Raw genomic sequence first — 18,478 nt, 5'->3', positions numbered from 1 at the left:
TCAGCTCTGGTGGCGTACGTCTACTGACCCAGCAGTTTGAGATGTCCTATGATCTTCCATAATCCTATACCAATGTATTAGCATTGTATTATGTTATCTGTGGTCCACCATAACACCTCACACCAGAATAAGCATTCATCCAGGTAATGAAACAATCAAATCAAATCAATTTCTATTGCACCCAAAGCAAGAAGGGATGGCAGTTTGCTCAAGAGGTAGCAACAAGCCAATTTGTAGTATCACCATCACTGGCTAAAATAAACTGCATGCTATCAGACAACACAAGTACTCATCTCTTTATTCTAAGAGTGCCGCCTCCCTTGTTTTCCTGCTGTGTAAGGCCAGTTTACATGTGTAATCCAAGCTATACCAAATATACACCAGTTACTTTTTTCATTCAACAGGGAGAAAGCTATTAAATGTCTACAGGATGCATTTAAAATGGCTACTCGAGTGCTTTCCCCAACATCTTTAAGACAAAACAAGATGCTAACACAACTGACAACCTCTTTAAATGGAAAACATGTGTATGTGCTGACACGAAGACAAGTACCTCCAGGAAAATCGAAGAGATCGCCTCCCACCGAGGCCTGACAAAGCATTGTAAGGGTTTAAATGGCATGGTGGCTGTACCTTTTGAAGATCTATTGAAGGCCCTACTGGAGCCTCAGCTGCACATTGAGGGGCAGTTGAATCATATTGCTGGTGCAAAAAAGCAAATCAAGGTTTATGAACCCAAGATTTGATTTGAGTGAAATCGCTTCTCCAAATTTTCATTCCAACTTCTCCACAAGTCCAGGGCAGTGAAACACCCCTACGAGGGTGTGAATGTGCAGTTACCACATTGTATATCCAAACGAAGGCATAGCTTTGATCGACCACCTTAAAATACGCACATGACGCATGGTGTGAGAATTGGTTAATCAGGAAGCAAGCTTTACGAGGGGTAAGTATAAGTATACTTGTCATAGCCAGTAGTTAATATGTTGCTATTGACCAATCATTTCCCAGCTATATCTATTTAATTTGATAACTAGTGGACAGTATCGAATGTATGGTCAAGCCACTGATGTGGTTTGAGTAGCAGTGTCAAGTGGACTATGATTATACATGCATGATTCCTGATCAAAACATGCCACCATGCAAGTCATTTCTATGCATTGAACAAGCACAATTAATTATTTATTTACCAGGAACTCGGTCTGAGTAAGTCCCTTTCAGCCTAAGTCAAAACCCTGATAAATCCCCAACCCAGTATCGATGTGAAAGCCCATGTATAAAATGTCTTTTTTCTGAAAGTATAACAAAGAGATGATGACGAGATGAATGACATGGGCTGAGCTTTTTTCCCTACTTTTTGTGGGTCAAATAAGGTGAGATATTCATCACAACAACTGAAAACCCTTGCATAATGTTCTGTTTAGTTTTTTTTGTTTTTTTCCGCGGACACTCCACATGATTGAGTTAACGTCGTTATTACTGGTTCTCCTATGGTTAAAATACAACGTCCCGGAATCCTCTTGGGATGAGCGGGAGGTTTCCGTGGGATTTCGGCAGTGTAGTGTTTGAAAGGGATGTCCATAGCAGAGAAATGCTGAACTCCACGCATGGTGGTGCAAAAGGATCCATCTTATGAGCTTGCTTTGTACTGCTTTGTCCTTTGGCAGGTGGTCCCTATCAAAGATGTCTGCCATAGGTCATTATTTTATTTCTCCTTGTAAGTGCCTTTCGGCTGCAGTTGGAACAGTAAAATCTTGGTCACTGAGCACAAATGTAAGACAGTAAGCTCATAGGTTGGTTTGGTCATCATTAAATCTGTAAAAATCAAGCTGCTTTCCTGTTGCACCGGTGCATTTGTTGTCTGTAAACAACCTTGTTCCCCAAAGATTTCTGTGTTTTTTGTTGCAAATGATTTTCTATACATTTGTTGGAATAGATAGCTTCAGTCTCGACTCAAGAGTTCGGTCGCCATCATTCCTAACACTTGGATTCCTTGACATCTTTTTGGTTTTTGCCCTTTTTGCCCTTGCTGTCACTCTCCTCCAGCTTCTCCTTCTCGGGTTTGGTCACGCTGTCATAGGATGGCAGCGAGGCAGTAGAAGGTGTGCCCTCCTTCTTGTCCTGATTGGTCCCGCCATTCTCCAGCCTGCTGCTGCTTAGCAAGCGCTTTGTGAGGAAGCCTCTCCGAATTAGATAAGCACGGTAAGAACGCTGGATGACCGAGGCAGACATGTGCTCCTGCTTTCGGCGCAGAGTGGTGGTGATGGGCTCAAAAGACACTTTGGAAGGATTGGCAGCAATGAATCGCTCCTCCATCTGTTGCCGCATCATGTCCAGGTCACCGCTATCACCCAACACACGTTTGGTGAAGGCAAACAAAATGTCTAGGCAGTGAATGCGGTCGCCACTCACCATGGGCAGGTCCATGGCAATCAGCTCTATAGTGTTGGGCTTGGGAACGCGCAGCGGGTGCTCCAGAGTGTCAGCGAAGTCGCTCAGCTTGGCAAAGGTAACAAACTGGGAGGCAGTGGGGTCAAACTTTTCCCAGATTTCGTAGAATGACTCAAAGTCATCCTCGCAAAGTGGATCAGCACTTTCCTCTGTGGCGACGCTGAAGTTCTCCAGAATGATGGCGATGTACATGTTCACAACAATAAGAAATGAGACAATGATGTACATGACAAAGAAGAAGATGCCCACCGAAGGGTTTCCGCAGTTACCTTTCACTGAGGTACCTGTATTCTCCTTACTCGGGTCACAATCCGGTGGGTAGTTGAGAATGGGAGCAAGAAGGCCATCCCACCCCGCTGAGGTGGTTATCATGAACAGGCAGATCATGCTATTCCCAAATGTTTCAAAATTATACATGTCGTCTATGCCAGACTCCCGCTTCACGTAGGCGAAGTTTGACATGCCAAAGATAGAAAAGATGAACATAACCAAGAACAGCAGAAGGCCAATATTGAACAGGGCTGGCAGTGACATCATCAGGGCAAACAGTAAAGTCCGAATGCCCTTTGCTCCTTTGATCAGACGCAAGATACGTCCGATTCGAGCCAGACGGATTACCCTGAACAATGTTGGTGACACAAAGTACTTCTCAATCAGGTCAGCCAGGAACATACCTGTGGTTTGGGTGATTAAAAACAAGAAGAAGAAATGAGCCAAACATATACCACTGTATTTCAAAACCTAACTGAAAAACAAAATGGGAGTTAATGAAACATTGTTCACTTACCCACGATAGAGAGAATGACCACAACACAGTCAAAGACGTTCCAGCCATTGGTGAAGTAATAATGACGCAGTGCAAACAGCTTCAGGACAAACTCAGAGGTGAAGGCCACAATGAAGATGAAGTTAACCCAGTATAGAATGTTTTCAGTCTCTTGTGACTGATCATCTGTCTCAATCATCATGGTGACCATGTTCAAACAAATGAGGATCATGATGGAAATATCAAAGACCTGCTGTGTCACAAAGTCAAACACCATCCCCTGGAGCTTGTTCTAAAGAAGAGAAGAAAGTAGCATAGATTTGAGATTAGGACTCTATTCACGTCAGTTCAATGAGTGAAATATCACTCTTTTCATCAGTGATGTACCTGGGGTCTGGGTATGGGTTTCTGAGGTTTCTTTGAGCCAAGCTTCTTCATAGCATTGTAGTACTTCTTTTGCTCCTCTGTCATAAAGATATCCTGACCTCCAAAGTATAGTCATGAACAATATTTGGTTAAAATCTACTCAACTGAAGTCCAAATGTACTGTGAAAACCACTTGTTTAAATGCAAAATAACAAATAATTTAAAGTGAAGAGAAAAAGTGGAGACTTATCTTTTTCTTCTGCTGGTTGAAGTTATCAATGATGACACCAATGAAGAGGTTGAGTGTGAAGAAAGAGCCAAATATAATGAAGATGACAAAGTAGATGTACATGTAGATGTTGTCCTCATATTTTGGTTGGTCTCCCACCTGAGGAGAGAAAGATAGTTTATACAGGTACTTTGACTCAGGTGGCAGTTAAGATTGCACAAACATCTCACCTTTCGTGAATCAACTGCTGCATACATGATGTCCATCCATCCTTTAAAGGTTGCCTATGTAGTATAAAGGGAAAGTTAATATCAGTGTTTAACACTAACATATTTCTTTAGCCAGAGAACCATTTTACTAGAAACTAAAAAGGTAGTCTTACCACTTGCAGCAGAGCCAAGTAACCAGCACCCACATTGTCAAAGTTGATTTTGACGTTCTTCCAGCGCACCTCAGTGAAGTTCTGATGTATCAACTCATAGCACTCTGTTTTGTTGTTGACCGTATCAATTTCGAAGTATGCCTTTTCAGTCTCGTTGTAGCAGTAGTAATACTTTCCCGCAAACAGATTGACACCCATGATACTGAAAATCAGCCAAAAGATGAGGCAAACCAGCAAGACATTCATAATGGAAGGGATGGCACCCACCAAGGCGTTGACTACCACCTAGAGCAGAGTAGGACAGACAAGGCAGTATAGTGTAAGAGATCAGAAATGGCCCAGCAAATCCTCAAACACTCTCACATTTGTGGCTGCATATTTGCATGGCACAACAAAGAAAGAATGACACTATGAACATTGCTCACAGTCAAATATTAACAAATTATAAACTATCTTTGATTCATATTTCAGTCACATGGCCATGCAAGAAAATTGCTTTACAGCTTTATTGTCTGCACTGCCTTTATTTTGTTTCAGTTTTATGTTAAAAATGTTTCCAAGGTTCCTGCTATAATTCTTCACTTGACTTTTGCTGCTTTTTTGTTGTTTACCTATAGACGACAGCCAGAGACAATTGAACAATTGAGCCTATAATAGCCTACTATACAGAAATTGATTGTAAATTGATTGCAACTGTAAAGGACCTTTCACACCAAAAGTGAAATTTATAAGCCTCGGGCAGAAGGAAATGCCTCTGCACCTGACTCCCAATTTATCTTAACACAAGGACAGGAGAGGTGTCAGTGAATAAATGGGAAAACAAAGCAACTTGCGTTACTTATTTGAAAAAGTAACTCAGATATTTTGTTGTAATTTTGTCGTAATATGTTACTTTACCAGTTACTTGAAAAAGGTAATTGTAACGTACAGTATTACCCCCACCCCCCAAACACTGATGACTTAGACAATTAGAGTACTATTCTGCTTTAACTTGCAAACTTGAAGGCAGAATACTTTGTTTCAACTCAAAACTTCAGTGTGATTAGTTGAGATTAGTTAATGAATATGAATTCATAAGCAAATGATTAAGTCTCTTGAAGGTAATTAATATTCATGAGTGAAGCAATTAACTAAGTAGTATTTGTAAACTGATTGGTTATTTCTTTGCATAAATATAAATTCATTAATGTAGTAATAGTGGAATTTAGCATATACATACTTGTGTGGTTAAGAAATCTATTTTTTACTGGCCATGCTGTAAACATAAATAACCCCCCCACCCCCACCCCCCTTGGGTGGCCTGTGACTTCTACATTCTACATACTATTCCTTGCCTATACTAGTTTCAAAAAGCCAATATATCTTTTGAATTCCAAAAAAGAGAGTGCTAAATAGGTGTTTCTTTATTCTGATCCTGGATTATCCCAGCACTGCATAATGTGGGTAGATGCAAAAATCCAAAATTACATACTGCTTTTGATGAAGAACCTACAGAACGTACTTTATTAACAGACGTTAAGGATGCAGGCATGTAGTATGAATATTGAATACAATATATACAAGACATACAGCATCCACCATGTTTGCACTGTGACGTGACCTATGAGGTGTTGAGGAGTAAAGTTCCTATCAGATGTGCAATTCAGAATATCTGTGAAAAACTGCAAGTCATTTGCCTAGTGTTTTATGAATACTGCGTATTGAGAAAAGTCTTAAAGTCCTACTTATCAAATGCACAGTGCTGGGGTCTTCCAGGACTACAGCCCTAAATAGTAGCTCTCTGACTAAGCAGTATATTTATAAAAATGAATGCAACACCTTCCATACAAATATGCCACAGACTCACACAATGGACTTCTACATCCCCAAAGCAGTTGCATCCTTAAAACTACAACCCACCACCCAACTACTTTAACATTGCCTTGGCAAGCTTGAGTAACTTAAACCCTTTTTTTTTTTTATATCAACCCATCCTCCCCACAATCCATTTGCCTCCACATCCCTCCCCTCCCCCAATGTCCCAGTCAGGACATTGCCCATCAGTGATTAGCGATGAGCAGAGCGTGCCAGGAGACGCTCACTAACTGTGTTAGGCAGCCGAGCCGCAGCTCTCAGGCAGGCAGCTGAGCATGCAGATCTCTCACATACTGAAAAGTGGAGCCATATTCCCCCCTTGAACACACAGAGAGGCACAGAGGACGGCATGATTCTCTCGGCAAGTGCAGGGGACCAGGCTGACTTTAGCGGATGGTTTTGAGTGCTGATTTGTTTTACATACTCAAAATGAGAAATACAGAAAAATACAGGACGAGTAATAATGACAGAATAAGTAAGAATTTGGAGTGCTGAAGATTGAAAGACCCCTAGGAAAAAGCACTTGTCAGGAGAATCACTGTCCATCTTTCAATAAAGACTACATGTTCAAATGTCACATAGACATAAACTATCTTTGTGAGAATTGACACAGATATCAAAGTGAGGGAAAATGGCTTTCAAAAGTGCATAATGTGCATTGGCAGTTGAACAAGACATGCGTGTTACATGACATCTTTGTGCAATCTCAAGAACCGTTAAAATCAATAAATAAATAGACAGAAGAGGCAGCAGTGTGGAGAGATTTCCACCGTTTCAAAGCCGGCTGGTGTTCGATAAATGATTTGTGGTACAGAAAAACTAGGATAATAAATGAATAAGGTAAATCAAATTCTAGTTAATCAAAACATACATCATAATTAATTACTATACTGAGTGTGTTGTATCTGGCCAGAGAATCAGTCAGAATAAAAAAATAGCAGACATACCACAGTCTAAGCTGGTTTTATCTCTCCACTGTTGCGTCTCCTTATCAAGTAATTTATTCATTTTTAACTCTAATTTAAAACTTAGCATATCAGTTGATGAACATTGAAATCAATTATTCACTAGGGTAACTCATCGTTCTTTCTGTACTTTGACTTATATGCTTCTACAGGTTACATAAAATTGATTTCACACACCCTCATGAATCCAATAACAGGTACACAAACAGAACAAATCTAGGAAAACACCATTTTGATTCACCCAAAAATGACAGTCTAACTTAAGTACAATACTAAACGTATTAAGAAATAGAAGAAAGACATTAGACAGCAAAATAATTACTAAATACTATAAAATAAAATTCCATAAAATAGTATAACAGGGCTCCAGAATAAAATCAAATTACTAGCTACGCACTGGCTCTTAAAATTAAACATTTAGGAGCCAAGTGACTTTGACTATGATAAATAAATAAATAAATAAATACAAACAAATGGTAAAATTTTATTTTTTAATTAATATAAGTAACATGTCCTGGTTCATTTACAGTCAGATTGAAAAACTATTTGTGATTCAGCAAGGGAACTCATTGCCTGAACAATTCACTGCCTGAGCAAGCCTTATTTAAACAACTAACTCAAAAGCACATTAGTTTCATGATTTTTAAACTCATTAAAAAGAACCAGCTCACAAGCCACGAGTCAGTTTTTCAAAGCAGGACAGACATCATGGCTGCCACTATGTTCTTTGCCCATGCTCTATTAAGATTACAACTAACAAAACTGCATATGGATGCAAAGTTGCCCTGACTATTGCCAATGGTGACTAGATTTTAAATTAGTGGTCATGTTTTGTTTTGTTTTGTTTTGATCACATTTTCAACCATTTTAGTTGAAGTCTGGAGCCCTGTTAGTAGATGTATACATAAGGGCAAACATACCATCAAATACAGCATTAAATTTGATAACTGAGAAATCTTATCTGTCATTTTTGGGTCCAGGCATACCTTTAGTTATAACAGCAGTGTGAGATCACAGATCTCTTTACTCTGATTCCTTTACGCTTCACTCTGTTTGGAAGTAAAATCTACACAAACCTCTCACTTCCATGGTCTTGCACATCTCCAAAGCTTCTGTGTTGACAACTTGCAAACCACTGACTAGTAACTATTCTAAATGTCCTAACTAATCAAAACTAAAAGAAGCCACCCACTCCACATTGATAAAGGCTTCAACTGGAAACCAGCTGGAAAATACAGAGAGATACAGAAGCTTAGCAAATATCTCCCTCTCACACTCAGGGTTTCTCTTTTTTACAGTCCCATGTGCAGATCCTAGACAAGCAAAGAGGGGTGAGGTGAGCCTCCAGCGGCTTGGTTCCTCAACGCTGCTCTGGGCTGGGCAGCGTGGGGCCAAATGGGCTGAAGTGAACAGTGTGAAATGGAGGGAGGGAGGCAGGGAGGACGCTGCACGGTGCTGCAGATGAGGGGCAGGGAGGAGGTGAGGAGGGGTTGAGAGGATACAGAAGCTCAGGGCAACCAGTCCACAGGTAAGAGAAGAGAACTGAAAGTGACAACAACCAGGTGCAACTGTTCAACCATCAAAGGGTAAAGCACCTATCTTTGCCAAATTTAGGATGATGACTATGGATGACCTGCATGTGTTCAAACACTCAGCACTGACAGGTGTTTGTTGTTTATAGTGAAACTGTCACTTTGCTCTTTGACTTGAGTAAAATAGCCCATTTCTTTCACCTTTTCCAATTGACTCTTTGCCAAGTCTTAAAACGTCTTAAAATGTCACTGACCAATTATACCTTAGCAATTCTTGCTATATGATATCAAGCTTTGGCTCTTTTGTAATTAAAGTCAATGGTAGATATGCATGTTTAGATAGTTCTAAATGAAAATGTAAAGAAATTATACAACGGTTCAAAAGTTTGGGGTTGTGAAATGTTTTAATGTTTTTGAGAAAAGTCTCTTATTCTCACCAAGGCTGCATTTATCTACAGGTGCATCTCAATAAATTAGAATGTCGTGGAAAAGTTCATTTATTTCAGTAATTCAACTCAAATTGTGAAACTCGTGTATTAAATAAATTCAATGCACACAGACTGAAGTAGTTTAAGTCTTTGGTTCTTTTAATTGTGATGATTTTGGCTCACATTTAACAAAACCCCACCAATTCACTATCTCAACAAATTAGTTTTTATTGGTCTTATGAAGTATTCTAATTTGTTGAGATAGTGAATTGGTGGGTTTTTGTTAAATGTGAGCCAAAATCATCACAATTAAAAGAACCAAAGACTTAAACTACTTCAGTCTGTGTGCATTGAATTTATTTAATACACGAGTTTCACAATTTGAGTTGAATTACTGAAATAAATGAACTTTTCCATGACATTCTAATTTATTGAAATGCACCTGTAGATCAAATAAAGCAAAAACAGTAATATTGTAAAATATTATTACAATTTAAAATAACGGTTTTGTATTTAAATACATTTTAACATTTTATTCCTGTGAAGGCAAATTCAGCAACCATTACTCTCGTCTTAAGTGTCATATGCTAATTTGGTGCTCAAGAAACATTTCTTATTAATATCAATGTTAAAAACAGTTACACTGTTTTTACTTGCAAAGAACAGCATTTATTTGAAATAGAAATTTTAGTAATGTCTTTACAGTCACTTTTAATCAATTTGATGAATCCTTGCAGAAAAATATGAATTTCTTTAAAATATTTGTCATTATTTACATATAATATTATTATATGATGTGTTATTCCCAAATGAACATGTTCAACTGAATTTAATTTAAAGTGATTATTATTCATTTAAATTAATTTACATATTGATTCATAGTACTAGAAATCACAGTAACTAAAGAGTTTACATTACCATAGGTGCAGTTATGTTTACTTAATTTATTTTAGCTCTTTCCTTGATTCAAAGTCTTAATTCATTGTGTAATTTCATTTCTTTAGAAAGCTGGTAGATAAAAGATACTTTTTACATTTTAATAACACTCACAGTGAACGAGAAACAGTAACCAAAGGGGTGGAGCTTAGCAAAGGTTCAATTATATTAAATGTGCTTTGAGTCATCAGGGTAAGAGAATATCTAGAATGCCGTAGTACGGGTGAAGTGGGGACCTCAGTGGTAAAGTGTCCTGTGCTGCTGGTTGTTCTCTGAGAGACAGGGTCAGTGTAACAGAGGAGAAATGGAAGGAAGGGGGCTCTCCATCAAAAGCAGAAGTTGAGTCAGGCCAAATGAACAGCCAATTGCAGATCAAATGCTGTGTGAAATGAGGAGGGATTCTAATGGTGTTGCGTTTGGTTTTGTAAATAATTGTTCATGCTATTTTTTCCTCCAGGGCCAATTTGAAATATTATTTGTAATGAGGCAGCTTTGATACATTGACTATTACTTAACTAGCAGTCAATCATACACCCGATTTCAGTTAAATCAGGGAACAGAGATGCGTTTCACATCCTATTTTCCACAGTTATCTCAGCTGCATCATGACTGGATCATTGATGTGGTACGGAAGAGGTGTGCATGAAAAGGGTGAGTCCTTTTCATTGGCGGCTGTCTTAAAAGAAAAATCCCCCGGTATGGTTTCGGTGGTCCTTGCCGTTCGTTTTATTTGCCGTTCGATCAGTTCTAGCATGCTGTAACTGCTGAATGGGCATGCAGAGAGATCAGCTCTATAGCTTTTTGTATCTTACCCTCATCCCTTCAAAACGTGACAATGCTCTGAGGGGTCTCAGGGCCCTTAGTGTCCTGAGTGATTTAATGGGCCCTAGTTCGGAGTAGCCCAGCGCATTAGCTATAAGGCTGACTATAGACACCTACACAGAAACAGAGAAGCAAAAAAGGATCCATACTGTTAGACGGGAGAAAGCTCTTGAGGGAAGTGATGGCCTCTAGAGCTGCTGGAACGTTGGTTTACACACATACACAACAGTTTAGATGGGTATATACATATATAACACTGCATTTATACATGTATATATCCCCAAGAAGGAGAGAGAGAGAGAAAAAGACTCATGTTTAGTATTGGTTACAGGTACAGATAGGGGTTTAGAGGCAGAGGATAAACCCAGGATTTTGTGCTCTGTTAGTTTTGGGAGGTAACCAACCCTTTTGAGTTTCCTTACACCTGTGGAGAAACTTCTGGTTGAAAGAAAGAGACAGAAAAAGAGAAGCATAAGACTAACAAAAGAAGACAGAGAAGCGCAAAACGCACAGCTGATGAAGTACGTTAGGGGGATGTGGGGGGTTGAGAAGATAGAGGTGACCCCTGCAGATGCATTAAAAAAAAAACATCCCAACATACTGCAAGAACCTTACCCTCGCCCTTCTAAAATTGTCTCTCCATGTCGCTCTTGGCTGAGGTATTAAATCCCATTAAATTTAAGACAGACAAACTAATGGAACCTGTGAGAAAGAATACAGGTAAACATGTATGCCAAATTGCAAATTACATTGATTTTACAGTTTAAAGAGCATCACATTGACACAGTAATGTGACAGCGGAAGGGGAGATCAGGGGTTCGCAGATAGTAAATGGACATTAGACAGCACCGAAAGGACAAAAATCACTCTGTGGGAACCCAAGCCCTGGTTACTCAAAATGCCATCCATTGTGGAAAAGTAAACACCCTCCATGCTATCTGGAAGGATAAAGCGAACTTGAGCGTAAAGGGCAGAAAGGTCAAATCCGTCAAAATGGCTCTCTAGAGAACCGTATTGATTATATTGTAGGGGTGCTCTGATTGATCGGCTACCAATCACAATCGGCCGATAATCGCTTTGGGATGATTGATCAGCGGTCTCTAAAAAGGCCGATCTCATCAAACCGATCTCAAGCTGATGACGCGCCTGCCGTGAGAGCAGTTTGGCTCGAGAATGCATTTTCAAATTGAATTTTGCTACAAATATCCCACAGCGTAATAATGAAAATGCAATCCTAAGTGTTCTAACTGTTAGTCTAAATGCATTTAGGACAAATAGCATTTAAATTATCATTTTGCTACCATTTCTGCTTGGACATGTTACACATATCAAATCAATTTGTGTTATACATTTTCATTTTAATTTCGCAACTTATAAAGCGTTAAAATTTGCATGCAATTTACATATTAAGACTACTGTTGGAAATGGCAAATGTAAATTATATAATTTAATTTTCATTTTACTTTTGCACCAAACTTTGCACGTATGGGTAATGGAAAATGTAAATTTAAATACAGAAATACAATGCCATTTTGAATATTGCGTTGCCATTTTGAATATTGCATTGCCATTTTGCATATTGCATTTTAAATTGAATTTCGCTACCTATATGCTTCCATAGTACAATTCATATTTCTTCATTAAATAACTTATAAACATTTTAACATGTGAGTCGTCCTGAGCATGTCTCTGTTGTCCTCTGTATGTACTACCTCCTGTACCATATGACTTTTATGTTGTTTTATTGTTTTGATTGGTGTTTTATTAATTTGATTTTATAATTTCTTGTACAGCACAATGGTCAACGACTGTTGCTGTATTGTGCTATATAAATAAACAAAACAAAACAAAACAAAGTCATTTGAAAAAGTTTCTGAGACATAATTTCACAAACAGCGTGAATCACCGCGCACGCTCTCTTTCTCTCACAGAATGCCAATGGCTTCAAATCACATGGAGTCTGCACGCTGCAGTTGACAAGAATTGCCACTTGCACTATCGAGGCAGTATCGCATCGTCACTAAAGTTTATGAAAAAATAAAGTTTATAAAATAGATTTTTTTCTTTTTAATTCTTGCCAGTGTTTAAACCATTCAACGCTCGCGCACTTTCCTGGAGACCGGGCGTGCACTCATGCACACTCGCAGTGCACACACATAACGCCAGGTTCACATTACTTTGTTTGCAGTGCAAATGTGGTGCGTATTTTTTCCGTGCTCATGTTAACAAATTAGTGTTCACACTGCACACACGGTTGCGGTCTGGCAGTGCGTTTAGGAGCGGTGCATCTGCAGCAGTGCAAAGATCGTTTCCGCACCGAGTCTATTTTTACTGCGCTGCACGCGCTGAATTAAAGTAACAGCGCATTGTTTGCGGTAAATATGAACATGCATTGACACAAAAATGTAGTAATTACACCATAGATGCATATAATTAAAGTCTACTGTGATTCACAGTCAACACATAGGCTATGGCTTTTTGGCTAGGTTTAAAGGAAAAAAAGCACTTTTAGATAAACAAGGCAATAATTTTAAAGTTCTTAATTAAAGTTCCTTATGAACCGCAAGATTGCTTGTAATAAAGATTTTAATGCAAAAGAAAAGGCAGTAGAGCTGACTGTTTCTGTCAGTGGCAAGTTTTAATTTAGAATGTTTGTGATAACATAAGAAAGTTTAATTGTAACATAAGATAGTTTAATTGTTTTGCTTTAGCAACTTCATATATAAATCTTAAAACTTAAAGTAAATGCAAAAGTAAAAAGCATTGAATAATTGATGAAAGATTGTATTACTGTACTGTGTAAAAAAAGAATCACAATGTTGAAAAAGCATTTTAAGTAACAATGTTTGGATTTAAAATCTAAATTATGGATGAATGTTGTGTTTGTGGTAAACAGCCACAGATCAGGAGCAGACTCCTGTGTGAAAGGCACAGTCCGTGCTGCTTCTGTACCACACATGAACTACATGCGCACTGCAAACGGAGTATGTGTGAACTTCACATACAGCTCACAAAATCAGGCTTGCACTGTGTAAGCTATTGTGCAACAATTACACAATTGTAAAAACAAAAATACAGTGCATGATCAAACATTTAAGTGAGCTAAATATATATTTTTGAAAAATGTCAAAAAAATGCCCCCCTCCACCCCTCAAATGAAAAAAAAAAAAAAAAGATAGGAATTAATTTTAAAAAATGAAATTCAGGCCCTGAAAAAATGTCTAAAAATCTTGATTGGATCATCACTATAAATAATTCTACATGATAAAAAGAAGGCTTTAAAAAGATCGGTATCGGTGATCGGATCGGCAGATACTGCTTTCTCTGATCGGCGATCGGCCTCAAAAATCCTGATCGGAGCACCACTATTATATTGCATGCGTCAAAGGTCTCGATGCAAAGGATTGGTGCAAACAAGAACATCAAAAAAGGCTTGTAGCCTAATTGTTCAGGAACAAAAATGCCAATAAACAGGCAGTGGCATTGGGACACCAGGCTTGAGCACCCCTATGAAAAGGTATACAAACAGACCTGTACACCTCCAACCAACCACTGACGAAGACTTGGTAAAAACACAGTAAAAGTCCACAACACCGAAAGCTATCCAACTCACAGAGGGGGTTCTATTAAAGGTGAAAGCTTTATTCTGAATGGCTATCATATTGCTTTGCTTTATTTTGAAACTATGCTAGCTGACATCTTAGAAACCACAAGCTAAGAATTACTGGCAGTCTTCAAAAGGTATGACCCACAAGGGCACCAGTACGCACCAATAATCTCTGCACAGAGTTGATTTGCTGGCATCAATTAAAATGAACTACATTTTTGTTTCACATATTTAAAAATAGTAATAAAAACTGTCATTTTTATCTCAAAATAGATTTCTTGAGAGTTTTATAAAATATTGTAACTCTTCACAACATGAGTACTTTTTAGAAGATACTGTGTAATAAAGCTTTCTCCTTCATCTACAGATCATGTGATCTTTGGGGGTAATTGTCACCTTTAGCCTCAGTCAGAACCCACAAGCGCCCCTTTATGGAGGGCCCCGGGGCCCCCTGAGCCGGCTGAGATGGCCCCTCAGTGTAAGCTTTCTTCATCTGCCAGCACTCTCGCTCTGCAAGGCAAGGTCAATGAGATGTGTGGCTGTGACCAAATGAAGACAGGAAAAAAAAAAAAAGTCAACTGATATTGAATAGTTTCAAAACAATCAAAAATGGCTGATGTCTCTCACTCATATCATTCTTTAGATATTTTGGTTAAGTGATTTTCCCCAAATAAATTTAAGATAATAAAACATTATAAAATAATATTTTATATATTATTAAATATTTTTATTGGAATGGATCATAACTTACACACTCCCTTAATATATATATATATATATATATATAAATATAAAACTCGAAATATGAGCATAGTCAAATAATAAGCTGTATGGCTAATGGCACAGATATATAGTATGACAGACTATAGGAACTAATGGAACATATACAGTATATAAACATACATGAGCACACAAACATGCTAGATATGATGCAGGCCCCTTGTGAAAGCCCTCTGAGCATCACACCCATAAAAGCAAAAGCAAAGAACAGTGGAGGAACAGAGCACAGACTAGTCAGGAGGACAACTCACCGTCTGCTGCATGTCCTCAACATCAACACATCTCAGCACTACCTCACGGAAGGGAAGAGCAGGTGTGAGTGGGGGAGGGAGGAATGAACTTTTGATCCATCTTGGGATATGGAGTTATTCCCAACTAGCACAAGTGTTAGTCCAGCACCCCGGGGAATAGTCATGAAGGACTATAGCTCCCATCAGCCTCGATTAGGGCTGAGGAGTAGGGGTTGATGGACAAAGGGTGGGTATGGACTGTGGTCAGAGCACACTCACAAATTAGATTTTTTTCTTTTTTTTAAGCTGTGGGATGACTCCTTAGTCAGTTGCTGGTCAGACTGTGTGTTATGCTGCATTCCATTCAAAGGCAGATGTGGAATATTCCTACATGATATCTTAAAATCTCTGAACAAAAATCATTCATTGCCTGACAATGAGATGATGTATAAATAAGATACAGTTATGCATTTGTTAGATGCATTTTTCGAAAGCAACTTGCATTCAAGGAATACATTTTATCAGTTAATGCATTCCATGTAAACCTAACCTATGGCGTTGAGGTTGCTCATGTCATGCTCCATCATTTGATCCACAGGAAATCTATGGATTTAACCAAATATTAACCAAACTGTGGAGGATAAACAATGATACTGTACATGTAAAATTATCATCAGATAATTCATCAATTTTCATGATTTACCATGTTTTGCAAACAAATTTTACCCTCATGTAAGAACTTTGACTGATTTATTTACACATTTAATTTGATAAAAAGTATCAAATTGTGTACATCTCCCTGTACACAACTATTCAAAAGTGTGGGGTCTTTATTCAATATTTTCGAAAGAAGTGTCTTATACTCAACTAGGCTGCATTTATTTGATCAAAAATATAGTAAAAACGGTAATATTGTGAAATATTATTAAAATGTAAATTTTAATTTACAATTTATTTAACATTTTTATATAAATCTAATTTGTTAAAGTGATGGAAAAGACAAATGTTCAGCAGCCATTACTAGGGTGCTCAGAAATCTTTCTAATATACTGATTTGGAGCTCAAGAAACATTTCTCATTATCATCACTGTTGAAAACGGTTGTGCTACTTATTATTTTTGTGGAAATCATAGTATATTTTTTCAGGAATCTTTGGTCAATAGAAAGTTAAAAAGAACAGAATTTATTTGAAATCGAAATCTTTTGTAACCAAGTTCTTTTTAACTTTTGCAAGCAAGAAACTCAAGAGTTTCTGAGTTGGAATGGAATACAGCATCAGCTATGAATGAGGAATCAGGCTTTAGTGTAAATAAATAGATTTTATATTTAATTCTTTGTCAATATGTAGAAATTTCTTGTTATATAGTGCTAAACAATATATTTATATATATATACAACTTTTGGGAGCGTTTGTATAAATTTTGTATAAACTGTTGGTAAAAGGAGATTAACTTTCGATCACATTTAAGGAAATATAGCATAACATTAAAGAACATCAAATAGACTGTGTATGCATTAAAAATATCCCACAGCAGCTCATTAAACAGTATTGGGTGTACAAGTTCTGCTAAAAGGTGGTTAGTTCAGGAACAAGGTCAGAACACACATACAATCAATTTGTATCTTGACATGGTCACTGCAATTGTAACATGTCCTCCACATATCATGAGAAAAGCACATCCACATGACATTCCTCTGAATCCCTTAGTTTGGAGTCCAAGTGTGAGCATTTTAGACACATAAACAACTTAACATTTTCATCAAATACTTTGATTCATAATTTAAAACTACATTAGCGTCAGTTATTTGTTATAGAATATATAATATTCTATGTTTATGGAATAACTGATTGCACTCATAACTTTTAATGGCCTCTAAAATGCATGTTACACTTGGTGAGTCTCCCACAATAAGGGCAGGGCAGAAAATGAAACCAGTCAGAGGCCACACATATCGTATTGGTCACACAGTATAGACATCATACACATGTACAAGAATTAGAAACAAGGTTCATTTAGAATGAGATATGCTTGAATATCTTAGATCAATAATCATTGTTATTGATAGACTGATTCTGGCTAGTTGTTTCCATTCCAACACTTAAACCATATAATGGAGAACATGGCCTTCGTCATTTTGCTAAAGGAACTCACTATTAATCGCATACAAAGGGGGAAGACAAGAAAAGTACAATTATTTGCACAATACTGGTGATTTTCAACGCCAGTTTATCATTCTTGATAGCAGATATTCAAGCATCTCAGGGTCACACAGAAATCTAGCATTTTTGCAAGGCTATGCACGGGTGATAGATCTTAAAGAGATGATGTAATCTTATGAAATAACACGATTTAGACACAACGAATATATATTACATAAGCATTTATATTCAAGATAAGCACAACATTTTTCCTTCAAGCTTCACCCCTGCATAACAACACACAGCTTTACTCTTCGTTTGAAAGATCATATTTGACTCTTTTCTGCCCAAAACATTCACATCTTGTTGCAAAGGGAACCATCCTGTTTATGGCCTTGAAACATCTGCATAGAAACAGGATGGTGGGCAGATATTTGTCTTTTCTTCTCTTCTACAACATTTTCCTTTTTAACTGACAGCTCAAAGAAACTACTCCACTGGTTTTCAGCTATTTTTAAGTCATCTTTAAAACTAACCTTTATTAGACAAGACAACCAGTATTGTCAGGTCTATGAACATGCAGAGTTTATACTGTCTCTGATGTCTGAAATGCCAAAGAATTTATTTTATCAGTTTAAACAAAGCTCCTACAGTCCCTGACTCTGTCAGGTCTCTCGGCGGCCATCTTGGTAACGCCTATTTGCAGCTAATTTCTATATAGATAAAAGATACACAGCTCCTATCTACTTGAATGGGAAAAGACAAATATCCAAAGCTGTTTGTCAAGACTTTTTGAATCAGCAAAAAAAATCTGACAATTTTGTTTAGTAAATTTAGCTTTGTTAGCTGAAATCATGTTAAAGGGGTCATATGATGCTGCTAAAAAGAACATTATTTTGTGTATTTGGTGTAATGAAATGTGTTTATGCGGTTTAAGGTTCAAAAAACACATTATTTTCCACATACTGTACATTATTGTTTCTCCTCTAT

General features: G+C 37.7%; 1 protein-coding gene across 1 annotated transcript in view; it reads right to left on the bottom strand.

Annotated features, from left to right (window-relative positions):
* Positions 1-511: 511 nt before the first annotated feature.
* Positions 512-18,478, bottom strand: part of scn8aa (sodium channel, voltage gated, type VIII, alpha subunit a) — a 57,690-nt gene continuing 39,723 nt past the window's right edge. The window contains exons 21-27 of the mRNA XM_016495882.1: positions 10,722-10,844; positions 4,195-4,479; positions 4,043-4,096; positions 3,834-3,971; positions 3,605-3,709; positions 3,239-3,509; positions 512-3,125 (exon numbers count right to left, since the gene is read on the bottom strand). Coding sequence (XP_016351368.1) covers positions 1,978-3,125; positions 3,239-3,509; positions 3,605-3,709; positions 3,834-3,971; positions 4,043-4,096; positions 4,195-4,479; positions 10,722-10,844 — 2,124 coding nt within the window. The 3' untranslated portion in view covers positions 512-1,977. The remainder of the gene's footprint in view (positions 3,126-3,238; positions 3,510-3,604; positions 3,710-3,833; positions 3,972-4,042; positions 4,097-4,194; positions 4,480-10,721; positions 10,845-18,478) is intronic.

Source organism: Sinocyclocheilus anshuiensis, unplaced genomic scaffold (genome assembly GCF_001515605.1).
Source record: "Sinocyclocheilus anshuiensis isolate Anshui unplaced genomic scaffold, SAMN03320099.WGS_v1.1 scaffold234, whole genome shotgun sequence".
NCBI lineage: Eukaryota > Metazoa > Chordata > Actinopteri > Cypriniformes > Cyprinidae > Sinocyclocheilus > Sinocyclocheilus anshuiensis.
The sequence above is the reverse complement of the archived record's forward strand: the minus strand, read 5'-3'. Positions and strand labels throughout refer to the sequence as shown.